This window comes from Amphiura filiformis, chromosome 18 (assembly GCF_039555335.1).
Source record: "Amphiura filiformis chromosome 18, Afil_fr2py, whole genome shotgun sequence".
NCBI classification, from domain to species: Eukaryota; Metazoa; Echinodermata; class Ophiuroidea; order Amphilepidida; family Amphiuridae; genus Amphiura; species Amphiura filiformis.
Genome location: NC_092645.1, coordinates 54,005,156 through 54,018,492, shown reverse-complemented (window position 1 = coordinate 54,018,492; position 13,337 = coordinate 54,005,156). Strand labels below are relative to the sequence as shown.

The 13,337-nt window shown below is 37.0% G+C and overlaps 1 protein-coding gene across 1 annotated transcript; it reads left to right on the top strand.

The window, feature by feature from the left end:
• The first annotated feature begins 1,653 nt into the window (after positions 1–1,653).
• On the top strand, positions 1,654–12,451 carry LOC140138817 (uncharacterized). Its single transcript, XM_072160589.1, has 2 exons — positions 1,654–1,778; positions 10,860–12,451. The coding sequence occupies exon 2, from the start codon at positions 10,864–10,866 to the stop codon at positions 12,235–12,237; it is 1,374 nt and encodes a 457-aa protein (XP_072016690.1). The 5' UTR covers positions 1,654–1,778; positions 10,860–10,863; the 3' UTR covers positions 12,238–12,451.
• The last annotated feature ends 886 nt before the right edge of the window (positions 12,452–13,337 follow it).

The following is a 13,337-nucleotide window of genomic DNA, read 5'->3' as shown; positions in this document are numbered from 1 at the left end:
ATAGTAATAATAATAATAATAATAATAATAATAATGATTCTTTTGTTTAATAATTAACAACGATTGAATGATAGTAGTAGTAATATTCAAACAATAGTTACATTCGTCGAAACAGACGAAACACTACGTCCTTAAAGTTGGTAAATACGTCACCTGCTTAATTATTCATAGGTACCTTGAACGGCTGGAATACATGGATTGGCTCGCTGGTAGTAAAGACCTTGTGATGATGACTGCTGTTCTGTGTAGCCACACACATAATTGTGTTGTACAATGTATATACATAAAATGGAGTATGCATGAATATTTAAGTTAGGCGTGCAGCCTAACTTATTTCTTTCTTGTGCTTTCTTTCTTTCTTTCTTTCTTTCTTTCTTTCTTTCTTCTTTCTCACAATTTGCTTCTTCTGCCACATCCTTGATCGGATTTCGACCAAACTCGGTCACAAGCAGTATTGGGTAGCTGGCTACAAAAGTTATGTGTTGTTTAACGTCAGAGGTCATCCAAGGGGTCACAGGGGTCAAAAAAGGTCATTTTAACCGAAAATGCTCCGATTGAGCTGAAATTTAAATGCAATGATCCTTATGACATTCTAAACATGTTTCAAATATTTTAAAATTTATTTAATATCATTAAGGGGCCCATAAAGGGGTCAAAGGTCAAGTTTATCAAAATGCTCCAATTGAGCTGAAATTTAAATGCAATGATCCTTATGACATTTGAAACATTTAAAAAATATTTTAATTCATTTAAGGTCATTAAGGGGTCATAAAGGGGTCAAAGGTCAAGTTTTTAAAAATGCTCCAATTGAGCTGAAATTTCAATGCAATGGTCCTTATGACATTCTTAACATTTTAAAAACATTTTAAAATGCATTTAAGGTCATTAAGGGGTCATAAAGGGGTCAAAGGTCAAGTGTTCCAAAATGCTCCAATTGAGCTGATGAGCTGAAATTTAAATGCAATGATCCTTATGACATTCTAAACATGTTTCAAATATTTTCAAATTTATTTAATATCATTAAGGGGCCCATAAAGGGGTCAAAGGTCAAGTTTATCAAAATGCTTCAATTGAGCTGAAATTTAAATGCAATGATCCTTATGACATTTGAAACATTTAAAAATATTTTAAAATTCATTTAAGGTCATTAAGGGGGTCATAAAGGGGTCAAAGGTCAAGTTTTTAAAAATGCTCCAATTGAGCTGAAATTTCAATGCAATGGTCCTTATGACATTCTTAACATTTTAAAAACATTTTAAAATGCATTTAAGGTCATTAAGGGGTCATAAAGGGGTCAAAGGTCAAGTGTTCCAAAATGCTCCAATTGAGCTGAAATTTGAATGCAATGATCCTTATGACATTCTAAACATGTTGAAAATATTTTAAAATTCATTTCAGGTCATTAAGGGGCAATAAAGGGGTCAAAGGTCAAGTTTTCAAAATGCTTCAATTGAGCTGAAATTTAAATGCAATGATCCTTATGACATTCTTAAGATGTTTTAAATATTTTAAAATTCATTTAAGGTCATTAAGGGGGGCATACAGAGGTCAAAGGTCAAGTTAATACTATCCAGCACAGTGTTGCTGCTTGATCAGATCGTCACAGTCATCCGCCTAACTTACCTTGTGCCCTTGCAAAGGGCACAGTTGCTCTAGTACATTTTGCGTTTTAATCTTAATATTCGTTAATTACGAGGTTATTTATTTCCTAATCTCACGCTTAATTATTTGGACGCTCAGTGCAGTATATATTTCATCTATTTGCTGTTTTTAAACAGGTAAGAAATTATTCGGATAAAAAATCCATAAAATAAAAAAAATGGTTGGTAATGTTATTGTTAATTATACATGTATAACGTCGCACGAACGTTATATTAACGTACTCATTTGGTTACAACTTACAAGTGTGCAAATTATAAATTTAACGTAGGCCCTAGGCCTATAGATTACGACGTTGTAAACAGCATGGTATAGTATAGTTCACCACGTAAACTTGTATGGCTCAAAATTCGGACATATAGTATCAGTTTATGAATGAGGACATCGTATAAGTTCCTTGTACTATAGTCCGAATAATCAGACCCAGAACAATATTAATTTCTGACATGATCCTGTTCTGGGTCTGCACGTCTGAACGGTTTCCATATGAAATCTTGATGGCAAATAGGACAAAAGAAGCACATGGTTCTACTTGACAGCTTTTTAATCCCTATTCATGTTTAGTTCCAGTAACTGTAACTCGTCGTACCTAGAGTTACAGGGCACTCTATTCTTATCTTTTGCACAAATAAGAAACATCACAATATGTGGGCTCCTTTTGGGCTCTCAGGATGTAGCTGAGGAACTCTCTCAAGGACAGTTTGAGCATGCACTGATGATTTTAATCCCATTGTACCAGGGTTTGGGCGTGCCTGGATGATTTTAATCCAACTGTACTCAGGCGCGGATCCAGGCATGGGCACACCGGGCCCGTGCCCCCCCTTTTCGAGGGTCCTAATTTTTTTAATACAATTTTGTTGAAAAAAACCCTTTGTTTGGCTTTACATTTTTACATGCATGTTTTATGGAAGATATAATCGCAATTTGATCATGATAAACGGCCTCCCATGCCGTTGCGGATCCATGCAGGGGCACACCCCCGGACCGTGTCCCCTTTCCTGATCAATGAAATGGCTTTAACTCGGCCTTAGATTTTTATTTTCCAAATACTGAGGGGGTGCATATTCCCTCAGACACCCTCCCTCCGCATATGGATAAAGAAGTGGCCACTTAGGCCTCTGTTTTGGACCAGTCGCGGGGCAGGTGGAAATATGCACCAAATGACTTAAATGGGACCTTCATTTTGCAAAATTTTCCAACTTCTGAGGGGAAATAAACTTGTAGCCGGTTTCGCTTCTGTTTTAAACGTCCGTATACTTTATGTTTTAACATGTTTAAGCAATAATAACCTAATAATTAGGCCTACAGTAATCATGGTAATAGTAGTGAATAATGGTCTACGAGTGACTTCAATTGGACCTTAATTTTCACACATTTTCAAACTTCTCAGACACCCCCTGCGTATGCATAAAGAAGTTGCCATTTTCACTTCTGCTTTGGACACCAGACCCTTTGTGTTTAAAGCAATAATTTACACATAGTGAAAATGTGTTGAATGACCGCGTCATTTCACAAATATTCGGCTTTTTCAAATTGAAACTTTACAAAGTACACAATTCTTACTTCTGAGGGGGGCACATCCCCCAGACACCCCCTGCGTATATGCATAAAGAAATTACCCTTTTCGCTTCTGCTTGCTTCGATTTTCATTATTTAAATCAATAGGCCCTACATGTATATTATTGAAAAATAACACTTTAATGTTTTGCAAAAGTTCATTCTACAAAGCATAAACTTTGAAAACATGCTTGATTTGTTGTTGAGTTATGTACGTAAGTCGTTTTACACAAGTGTTGTTGTTTCAGCCCTCTTTACAACATATTAAACTCAAGAACCACAGGACCACAGAAATGATCAATGCAATTTAATTTTGGCCATGATCTCACTACCCGCAAGATGCTGTGTACTACAGCAACAGTTTAAAATAGTTAATTTACACAATAATAGTGAAAACTTGTCAACAAATGACTTCAATTGGACCGTCATTTCACACATTTTCGGCTTTTTCAAATTAAAATTTTAGACAATAATAGTGCCAAAATAGTCCACCAAATGGCTTCAACTAGGTTTTCATTTTGCAAAAGTTTCTCACTTGGGAGGGGGCACATCCCCCTCAGACACCCCCCTGCGTATGCATAAGGAAGTTACACTTTTCGCTTATACTTTGGATACCCAAACCATTAAGAGTTATGTTAAAGCAATAATTTACACAATTATGTTGTGTAGGCCCTAATAGTGAAAACTTATCGACAAATAACTTCAATTGGACCGTCATTTTCACATTTTCGGCTTTTTCAAATTAATACACAATAATAGTAACAAAATGGTCCACCAAATGGCTTCAATTAGGTCTTTATTTTGTAAAAGTTTCTCACTTCTCAGGGGGGGCACATCCCCCTCAGACACCCCCCTGCGTCGCGCAAGCGCGACGAACGGCGCTACCACGCCGATTATTCAAAGTTTGTGCCCACCCTTTTAAAAAATCCTGGATCCGCCACTGACTGTACTAGTCTATACTCACAAAGTTGAGGTGATTGATCTACATTGATCTCATCTTTTGGGTGAATTCAAAGTTGGCAAAACCTGCAATCTTCATGGGAGTAATTTACTTAGTGCAAAAGTGGTCAAAATATTGCTCTGAAAAATGTCTTGATTTTCATGATTTGGATTTATCATATTGAGCAGCATTCTACTTGTGATCTTTCTACACTGTGTATAGAGGGTCTACAGCATCTCTGAGGTAAAACTGACAAATACAAGGAATATTTCTTGATGCTTGAAGTTTGCATTTCTTAAACGTACAGTGCATCCCTATGTACCGCTGCAAGACTTCAGGTCCGTATATGTCATTATGTTTATGATAAAGACTGAAGTCTTGCTGGCAGGACTATATTCATGTTACGTGAATCACGCTATTGTGGACCATCCTTCTGATGCTTGAGTGTTTGGACAAGCGAAACGGTCTTCCGCTACCTCTCTGTTTGTAAACAAACCAGGAGGTCGAAATCGTCCTCGCTCGCCGAATATACGAAAGTCAGCGTAATAGTACGGCACTACTTGTACTAATGGTATAGCCTTTTGAAGTAGCCATGTTAATATGTTGTAGCTATGTTGAAACACCGAGCCCCGAGGTCAACATTTAATACATCCTATGTATGTGATTGTTGACGTACGCCTGGTTAACGTTGTCCTACCCTTACCTAAATCATTAGCCTTCAAATAGCCTTCACAAAGCGGTCGTCAATAGCGGTCATCTAGCGGTCAAATGCCATATGACCTAAAAGTTATTATAGCGGTCATATAGTATTCTGTAGTGAAAAATTAGCCTTCATATTCGACTACCCTTCGTATGAGGCGAATTATGCAAATGAGCCACGCTAACTAATGGTCGACCACTAGTGGACCAGTAAGCCGAATGCTATACTAATGGTCGACCAGTAAGCCGAATACTAATAGTGACCAGTAGTATTAGCGGTCGACCACTAGTGGACCAGTAGGCCAAATGCTATACTAGTGGTCGACCAGTAAACCGAATACTAGTGGTCGACCATTAATAACTGGACCGTATGCAGTAAAGTCAAATGCTATACTACATGTAGCATAGGATGAATGTAAGCTGAATAGGGGTTTGCGTACATGTTTGCCGGCAAATGAGGACACACGCAAGATTTTTCACCCTAAACTGTGGACTTACCTCCAACCGAGGACATTCCTCAGTGTCAAACTGCTGCAAAAGACCTCAAATGCACGCTAAAGGCATTATGGTGAAAAATCCCCCCATTTTAGTCCACAGTTATAGGTGATGAAAACACGATACACACGTCCCTAGTTAGATAGCATGCTAGCAATACACACTGTCCTCGGTTGGCGGCAAACGCACACAGGGGTGGTGGGGCTTATGTGTTTATGGACAAACAAGGACACGCACATGACATTTCACATTTAAACCGTGGACCACTCTGCAATGGGAGACCTTCCTCAGTTTCGGAGGTCTGCAAACGAGCACAATTGCACATGTATAATGTATTTATGAGATACCTCTATCGTGCATTAAATATACCGTCCGCAGTTGCTTAGTTTAAATTGCATCTCATACACGTACACACCCCTACACACACAAAATCGGCGAAAAACAGCCTCAGCTGGTTTGTCAATTGAATGCATTTTAGAAATTAGCATTTGCATAGTCCTATTCCCCTGTGGCCACATTTGGAATAACACTGGCAGGGGGGGTATGGGGGTGTGTGTATATTGATCAGGGTTTTCTTAATGCCAAATGAGGACACACACCAGATTTTTCTAGAAACAAGGACCTATACATGCCATGGGGGATTATACATCTCCCCCCCCACTGTCACCCTTCTGCATCATGCAAGCATGACAGATGTGCTGATGCAGTACCCTAGATTTTAATGAACATTCTAATCTTTTGACAATATATATCATTCCAAGCAATTAAAAAACATTGCCAGCCGAAAGCTGTAAGATATGGAGTAACTCATACGTATACAGTACATTCCTCCATTCAGCAAGTGGCCCAATTTATAACTGGGAAATATTAGCTGCATAATATGTGAGGTACAGTATGTAAATGTAATAATTATCATTAATATGCCTCAATATCTCCACCTTGCACTAGACAATTCTTATTTCAAGAATCTGCCAACATGTCAACAACTTAATACATACCATACTAAATTTACATCAAATAGATTTTAAGCTTACCTATTACATTATCCATGGATGTAGCATTTTCGTTTGCACACAATTACTATATGGATCACATAATCGTTGTCAAGCAACATCCCAATAATGTGTACAACAATTAATGCCTGTAATGCAGCTAAAAACATCCAAAAACAAGAGTCCCATATCATCTCTGCATGAAAGGCCCTTTCAGTGATTTCACAGGAACATTAAAAAAAATGGAAATTTGTCAGAGTTGCTTAGAAATAAAGAATAATAATTTCATTAAACCACTTTTCCCCTGAATACATCGACAAATTAGTCAAAAACAGAAGTTTTAGAAAGGTTTTCTACTTCAACTCAGATCGACTCGAGAAAATCGAGATTTTCGTACAGTGCGCCACCAATCGACTGGAAAAACTTCCTAGTCCAGTGTTTCTAACACGGGGAAGTAGAGTCTAAATTGATTTAAAACAGACGCTTAATTTTTGTAGTAGAAAACAAAATAAGCAATTAAACGTCACCGAGGCAAACTAACGGTCAATTCAAATATGAAAAACAGTTAAAATTGTGTATTTTGTTTAAAATAGTAGCTACTGATGTAATAAGTAGTAGAAACAATACGCAACGCGTGTTGGTATGGTGGAGAGTGAGCTTCTTTCGATCTCGAGTCGGACTTTTGTACTGTCAGTATCAAAAGTCCAGATTCATGTAAATGCTTTATTTTGTTTAAAATACACGGCTTTCGACCGAACCACTAGCAGGCTATGTTAGCACATCTATGCCAATTACAAAGGTACCAAAATCTGAATTTTGATGATTTTTACGATCGTCCGGATGAGCAAATCACTGAATGGGCCTTTAACACCAATTCAAAATGGCAGTTTTAAATATATTCCCATCATGCTCCAGTCCTTGACCCTGGGGTCGACCATTAAGGAATGTTAGTTGAAGGGTAATATACTTAGAAAATTTTCCCTCTTGTTGAGAATACTAAGCCACTTGGTCTGAATGGTAGTTAAAAGCTATGAATAGTAAAAGGAAGGGTAGTTAGCGGTCCTTACTATTCAAGAAAATCTTACACTAATGGTCGTACTACTATTCGAGGGTCTTGAATAGTAATGACCACTAACAAAATTCATATTAGACTTTAAAAAATCTATTTTTTTTTCAATTGAGCACACTCTGGCAGTTGATGTTGTTGTTGCAAACTGTGCGCGCAGTAATAAAACAATAATTTGTTTTAAATATTTTGTTTTTCTGATGACTTGCAGTTAATGTAAGATTTCTATTTGTGTGGCTATAGTGTAAATGATGATGATGATGACGACGACGACGATGATGATGATGATGATGATGATGATGATGATGATGATGATGATGATGATGATGATGATGATGATGTGATGGTGATGATGATGATGATGATTATGATGGTGTTGTTGTTGTTGTTGTTGTTGTTGTTGTTGTTGTTGATGATGATGATGGTGGTGATGTTGTTGTTGTTGTTGTTGTTGTTGTTGTTGATGATGATGATGATGATGATGGTGATGGTGATGTTGTTGTTGTTGTTGTTGTTGTTGTTGTTGTTGTTGTTGTTGTTGTTGTTGATGATGATGATGAGTCGTGATGGTGACGATGATGGCAGTGATGAAGGATTTAATTTAGTAATAAATTTTCAACCCCCCTCCCGCACGCTTAATTTCTTTCTGCAACCATAATGGGCCGCAATATATCACTAACCGCATAGTCCGAGGCAAGGTTCATTATTGTCAGGGTTAGGGTCTTAGGGTTAGGGTTAGGGTTAGGGTTAGCGGTTAGGGTTAGGGTGTAGGGTTAGGGTTTAGGGTTAGGGTAAGGGTTAGGGTTAGGGTTAGGGTTAGGATTATATTCGTATTTATTAGTACTAATATACTAGTAATAGTTTATTGTGTGTATGCAGTTTATTCCGTAATCAATAAGTATCATAAACAAACACCTTTCTGGCACAACGAATCATAGCACAGTCGTGTAGGCATTAGACTATGGATACATAGGTTGTGGGTTCGAACCCCAGGTAAACCGTTATAGAATTTTAATTCTATCGATTTCTTTTTATTTTATAAAGTAAGAGGAAATAATAATGGTAATAAACTCGTGTTATATCTAGCCTCATAGGCCTATAATTACATGTATGTACTATGTGTTATCGCATTGCGGCCCATTATGGTTGCAGAAAGAATAACGCCTCCGCACCCACCCAGTCAATGTTGTTTTGATACTGAGACAGGAACGGACAATTGGTCTAGTATTGGCTCCAACATTGCTTTGGGGGAGGCGGGGGGGAGGGGGATTGCAAGCAATATGAAACATTAATGTTTGCCACTCATGTTACTTGTAATGTTTAAACAAAGAGCACGTTTCTATGGTATCACTCACAGTAACCTGCTTACTTCTCATGTATGTTTTTGCTTAACACGTGTGCTATGAGCCATCATCTCCAAATACACAGTTCAGTGACCTCGAGGCCTCCATTCAACAAGAAAGTAAACCTGCTGTTATAGAGGATGAGGCCCACGTGCCAAGGCCAAATCGACTTTTACAATGTTTATTGAAGAGATAAAATATGCATAATCTTAGTTTGCGAGAAGATAAGAGGTCAAATTTTTCCATGTTAAAATAGAATTACATGCTAGGCATGTTTGTTCCTCTTTGTCGTTTGTGTATTAATTATCATCATCATCATCATCATCATCATCATCATCATCATCATCATCATCATCGTCATCATTATCATCATTATCATCATCGTCGTCGTCGTCGTCGTCGTCGTCATCATCATCATCATCATATCATCATCATCATCATCGCCTTCATCATTACCTGACTACTAGCCACAAACCCATACCAAGGAAAATAAAATATCAATTTTGCTGCAAGCCCTCAGAGAAAATTAATATACAAATATTTAAAATCATGTTTTATTACAACGTATCTAATAGTAATAGTAATTTACACACAACCATGACAACTGCTAAATTAAGCTGAAATGAAAAAAATATAGACTATAAAAAAGTCTATAATGAAAATAAATGTTGTTCACTATCAATACAGTATTATTAGAGTTCGAATGGTAGGTGAATAGTTATCGAAGGGTATCTTAGCATTCCTGTTTGGTAAGGGTATGTATTTATGCAAATTAAATAAGCGTGTGGACTGCGACGTTCTAATACCCATATTGGACAACGTTGGCAAATTAAAGCCCGATCCGATGAGCCAAAAATTGTGACAAAAATAAACAATAGTACAGGGTGTCCCTGAACGTAAGTCGAGAAATAGACATCAAAATCCAAAAATCTTACATAACGGAAAATAACGCATGTCTCAATCCACTTCATTCCAAGTTTGAAAGAAAGATCATTCAACATAATGCACACTAGTTGTTTTAAAACTGTCAATGGGCTTCATATTTTCTTCTGTGAAATACTCGTTCTTTTTAAACAATCTGTTTCTTGCAAAACATTTAATTAGGTTTTGTTCAAATTTGAAAACCGGCACGATATTGAAAATGAAAGCGTGCATGTAAGATGATGCTCGGTACTTATATTTTTCGTTAATGTTACATAAAGAATTATTGTATAAAGAATTCAAGCTGGCTTAAAAATTTCTCACACAAATTAATGTTTTGGGAATATTATATATATAATGCAAAGTTTAAATATTTTAAAACTTTTAAAATGATTGAAATTACAAACTAAAATCTAAAAAACTAATACGGGACGACCCCGGGTGGGGGTGGGTCTCAATTCACAAGGAAGTCCGCAAAACCTCTTCAAAAAGCATATAGAGCGCTTTTGATGAAAGCTAAATTAATCCAGGCGCCATCCATTGACAAAATCCTAACATTACGGAGTTTCAGCAAACAAATTACCGATACAAACATACAAGTGCTATTGTAAGACCAATCTATTGTATTTGCATATTCAGGTCTGTTTCGTTTTAATTTAGCTTTCATCAAAAACACAATATGCTTGTAGACGAGGTTTTAGTAAAATTTACGGTAAGTTTCTTTTGAACTACTAGTAGTTTTAGATCATAACGATTCTGATCAAGTTTGATTTTTTTGTCGAATGGATTAAATTCTTCTGTAGGTTAACCCTAACCGCAGTAAACATAAAAAACAGCATATGCACGGGCGGGTATCCCACGTGATGCGACTGTGTCATCATGAGAACAGTGATATGACGAGGGAAAGCTTAGCCGGGCAATCTACACCCACGTCGCAAGGTAGACCCGTCCACGTCTCTGGCACCCGAGGGGTCGGTGGTTTAAAACCGCATCTGGGAAAAAAGGTTTCTCTTCTTTTTTCTTTCTTTCTTCCTTCTTTCCTTCCCCCGCGCCAAAAAGCAACTGGGGCGTTAGGGTAAAATTACCATGAAGCCATAACAAACCTGGCTCATTGCACGCACATATTTACGTCTCAGAAATATCACATGTCATGTTCATACTTTCGTGCTTTTTCATTTTTTGTGCAGAATCATGAAGAAATTATCTCCCTATCTGGTTGACCGTCTGCCAGTTCATACATGCAAGTATTGCACACAAAGATTCTATTATAGTACTTGTAGATATTTACTTCATTTAAGATTCCATGAAAACTGGACATACCCATACAGGAATGGTTCGTTCCAACAGGCTTGCGCAGCATATCGCCGACATTTGTCTCTGCATCATCAATCTTGCGCGCAGAGTTTTTGTAGTAGAGAAAAGATAAATCTACATAAAAGGATAAGCACCAACCAGAAACGTGACAGATATAAGATTATTCCATGGGTAAAGAATAAGACAAGACATGTACGGATTCGTACTAAAGGAAAATCAGTACATGATCAACATGATAAACTTAAAAAACGACTGACAATTTGTTTGAAGAAACTAAATTTGGAAGAAATACTAAAGGGCAATTTTATAGGAGACCACCTTAAATCAAATAAGTATTATTGCTGCGACAAAGAGACCTTAACAGTGTGTGAAAGGTCAAAGAATGAATTGAATCACACCAAAGAGAAACCCTATCAATGTAGATATTGCAACAAAAGTTTCTCACACCAAAATGACACGATTCAACATGAAAGAATTCATACCAAAGAGAACCCATATCGATGTAAATATCGCAACAAGAGTTTCTCACAGGCGAGTATCAAACCTACACATGAACGGATTGATAGTAAAGAGAAACTCTATCAATGTAGATATTGCAACAAGGGTTTCTTATGGGCAGGTAACAGAACTATACATGAAAGGATTCATACCAAAGAGAAACCTTACAAATGTAAATATTGCACCAATTGTTTCTCAGCGCCAGGTCACAAGACTAGACATGAAAGGAGCCATACCAAAGAGAAACCATACCAATGTAAATATTGTGAAAAGAGTTTCTCACAGTCATATAACAAGGCTGCACATGAAAGGATTCATACCAAGGTGACATATCAATGTAGATATTGCAAGAAGGGTTTTGCATACGGTGGTAACAAGACTAAACATGAAAGGATTCATACCAAAGAGAAACCATATCAATGTAAATATTGCAACAAGAGCTTCTCACGGGCAGGTAACAGAACTGTACATGAAAGGATTCACACCAAAGAGAAACCTTACCAATGTAAATATTGCAGCAAGTATTTCACAGCGTCGGGTCACAAGACTAGACATGAAAGGAGCCATACCAAACAGAAACCTTACCAATGTAGATATTGCAAGAAAAGTTTCTCACAGTCATATAACAAAACTGCACATGAAAGGATTCATACCAAAGAGACTCCATATCAATGTAGATACTGCAAGAAAAGTTTTGCATACGGAAGTAGCAAGACTAAACATGAAAAGATTCATACCAAAGACAAACATTAAAGGATTCATACCAAAGAGAAACCGTATCAATGTAAGTATTGCAACAAGAGTTTTTCACAGTCAGGTAACAAGACTTTACATGAAAGGATTCATTTCAAAGAGTCTCTCACGTGCAAATGACAAGACTATACGTGAAAGGACCTATACAAAAGAGAATCCAATATCAATGTAAATATTGCAAAAAGAGCTTTTCACGTGCAAATGGCATGATATGTATACGGCCATGTGTTTTAACCTCGCCGACTTTTCGTCACACACTGATTTTTGAAATTCGCGACACTCTTTCACCTTCAAATGCCCATATTTTTCAAACCATACCCCCAGTATGATAAAAGTATACATTTTCTGAAAGGAAATTGAACAAGGAATCCAACAAGAGACTCAGAAATACCGTCAGATGTAAGGTTCAAATGCTACATTTATGTGAATGAGACAAAACATCAACTGACAGTGGTACAGGGGTATAATGTCACTAACATTTCTGTGTTACCCCTGCATCTTATTGTATGTCATTTTCTAATAGATCATAGTAAGGTCTTTCCTGCAATATATAAATGTATGTGGGTTATCACTTTCGTAAAATGATACAACCCTTCAAAAAGTGACCAAAATAGAATTAATTTTTCTTATTGTCTTGGAGGACATTGGCCTATCATATACCCTAAAGCAGCTAACTATTTTAACTTTGTACAAAATACAAGTGTGGATAATAATGTCAGCTTTCTTTTGATACCAAATTTATTGATAAACAATCATTTTTAAGGAAAATAGTACACCGACTACGAGGCTCCCAAAATGAAAACTTGGCTTACAGTTTTGTGCAGAGTACCCCGCTACCTCCACCACCCCTGCCTTGGCCAATTGGATTGAGTCCCATTCTATAGATGTTCAAGATATCTTATTGACACCTTTCCATAATTAATAATTGGTGTTTTAGCTGTCATTTGATACCAAATTTACTATCAAATCTTTTTTTATTCCAATGATACATTAAAAAAACGAATGACCACAGTGAAAAATGTGACGCCACTCACCCATTTTAGATGTTGAGTTCAAAGCACTTGCCCCTATCATTAGCTCAAGGCAGTTTATTGTTTCAA

What these genes read in the sequence shown, in the direction of transcription:
- LOC140138817 (XM_072160589.1), top strand. Translation starts at nt 10,864, where the DNA reads ATGAAGAAATTATCTCCCTATCTGGTTGACCGTCTGCCAGTTCATACA.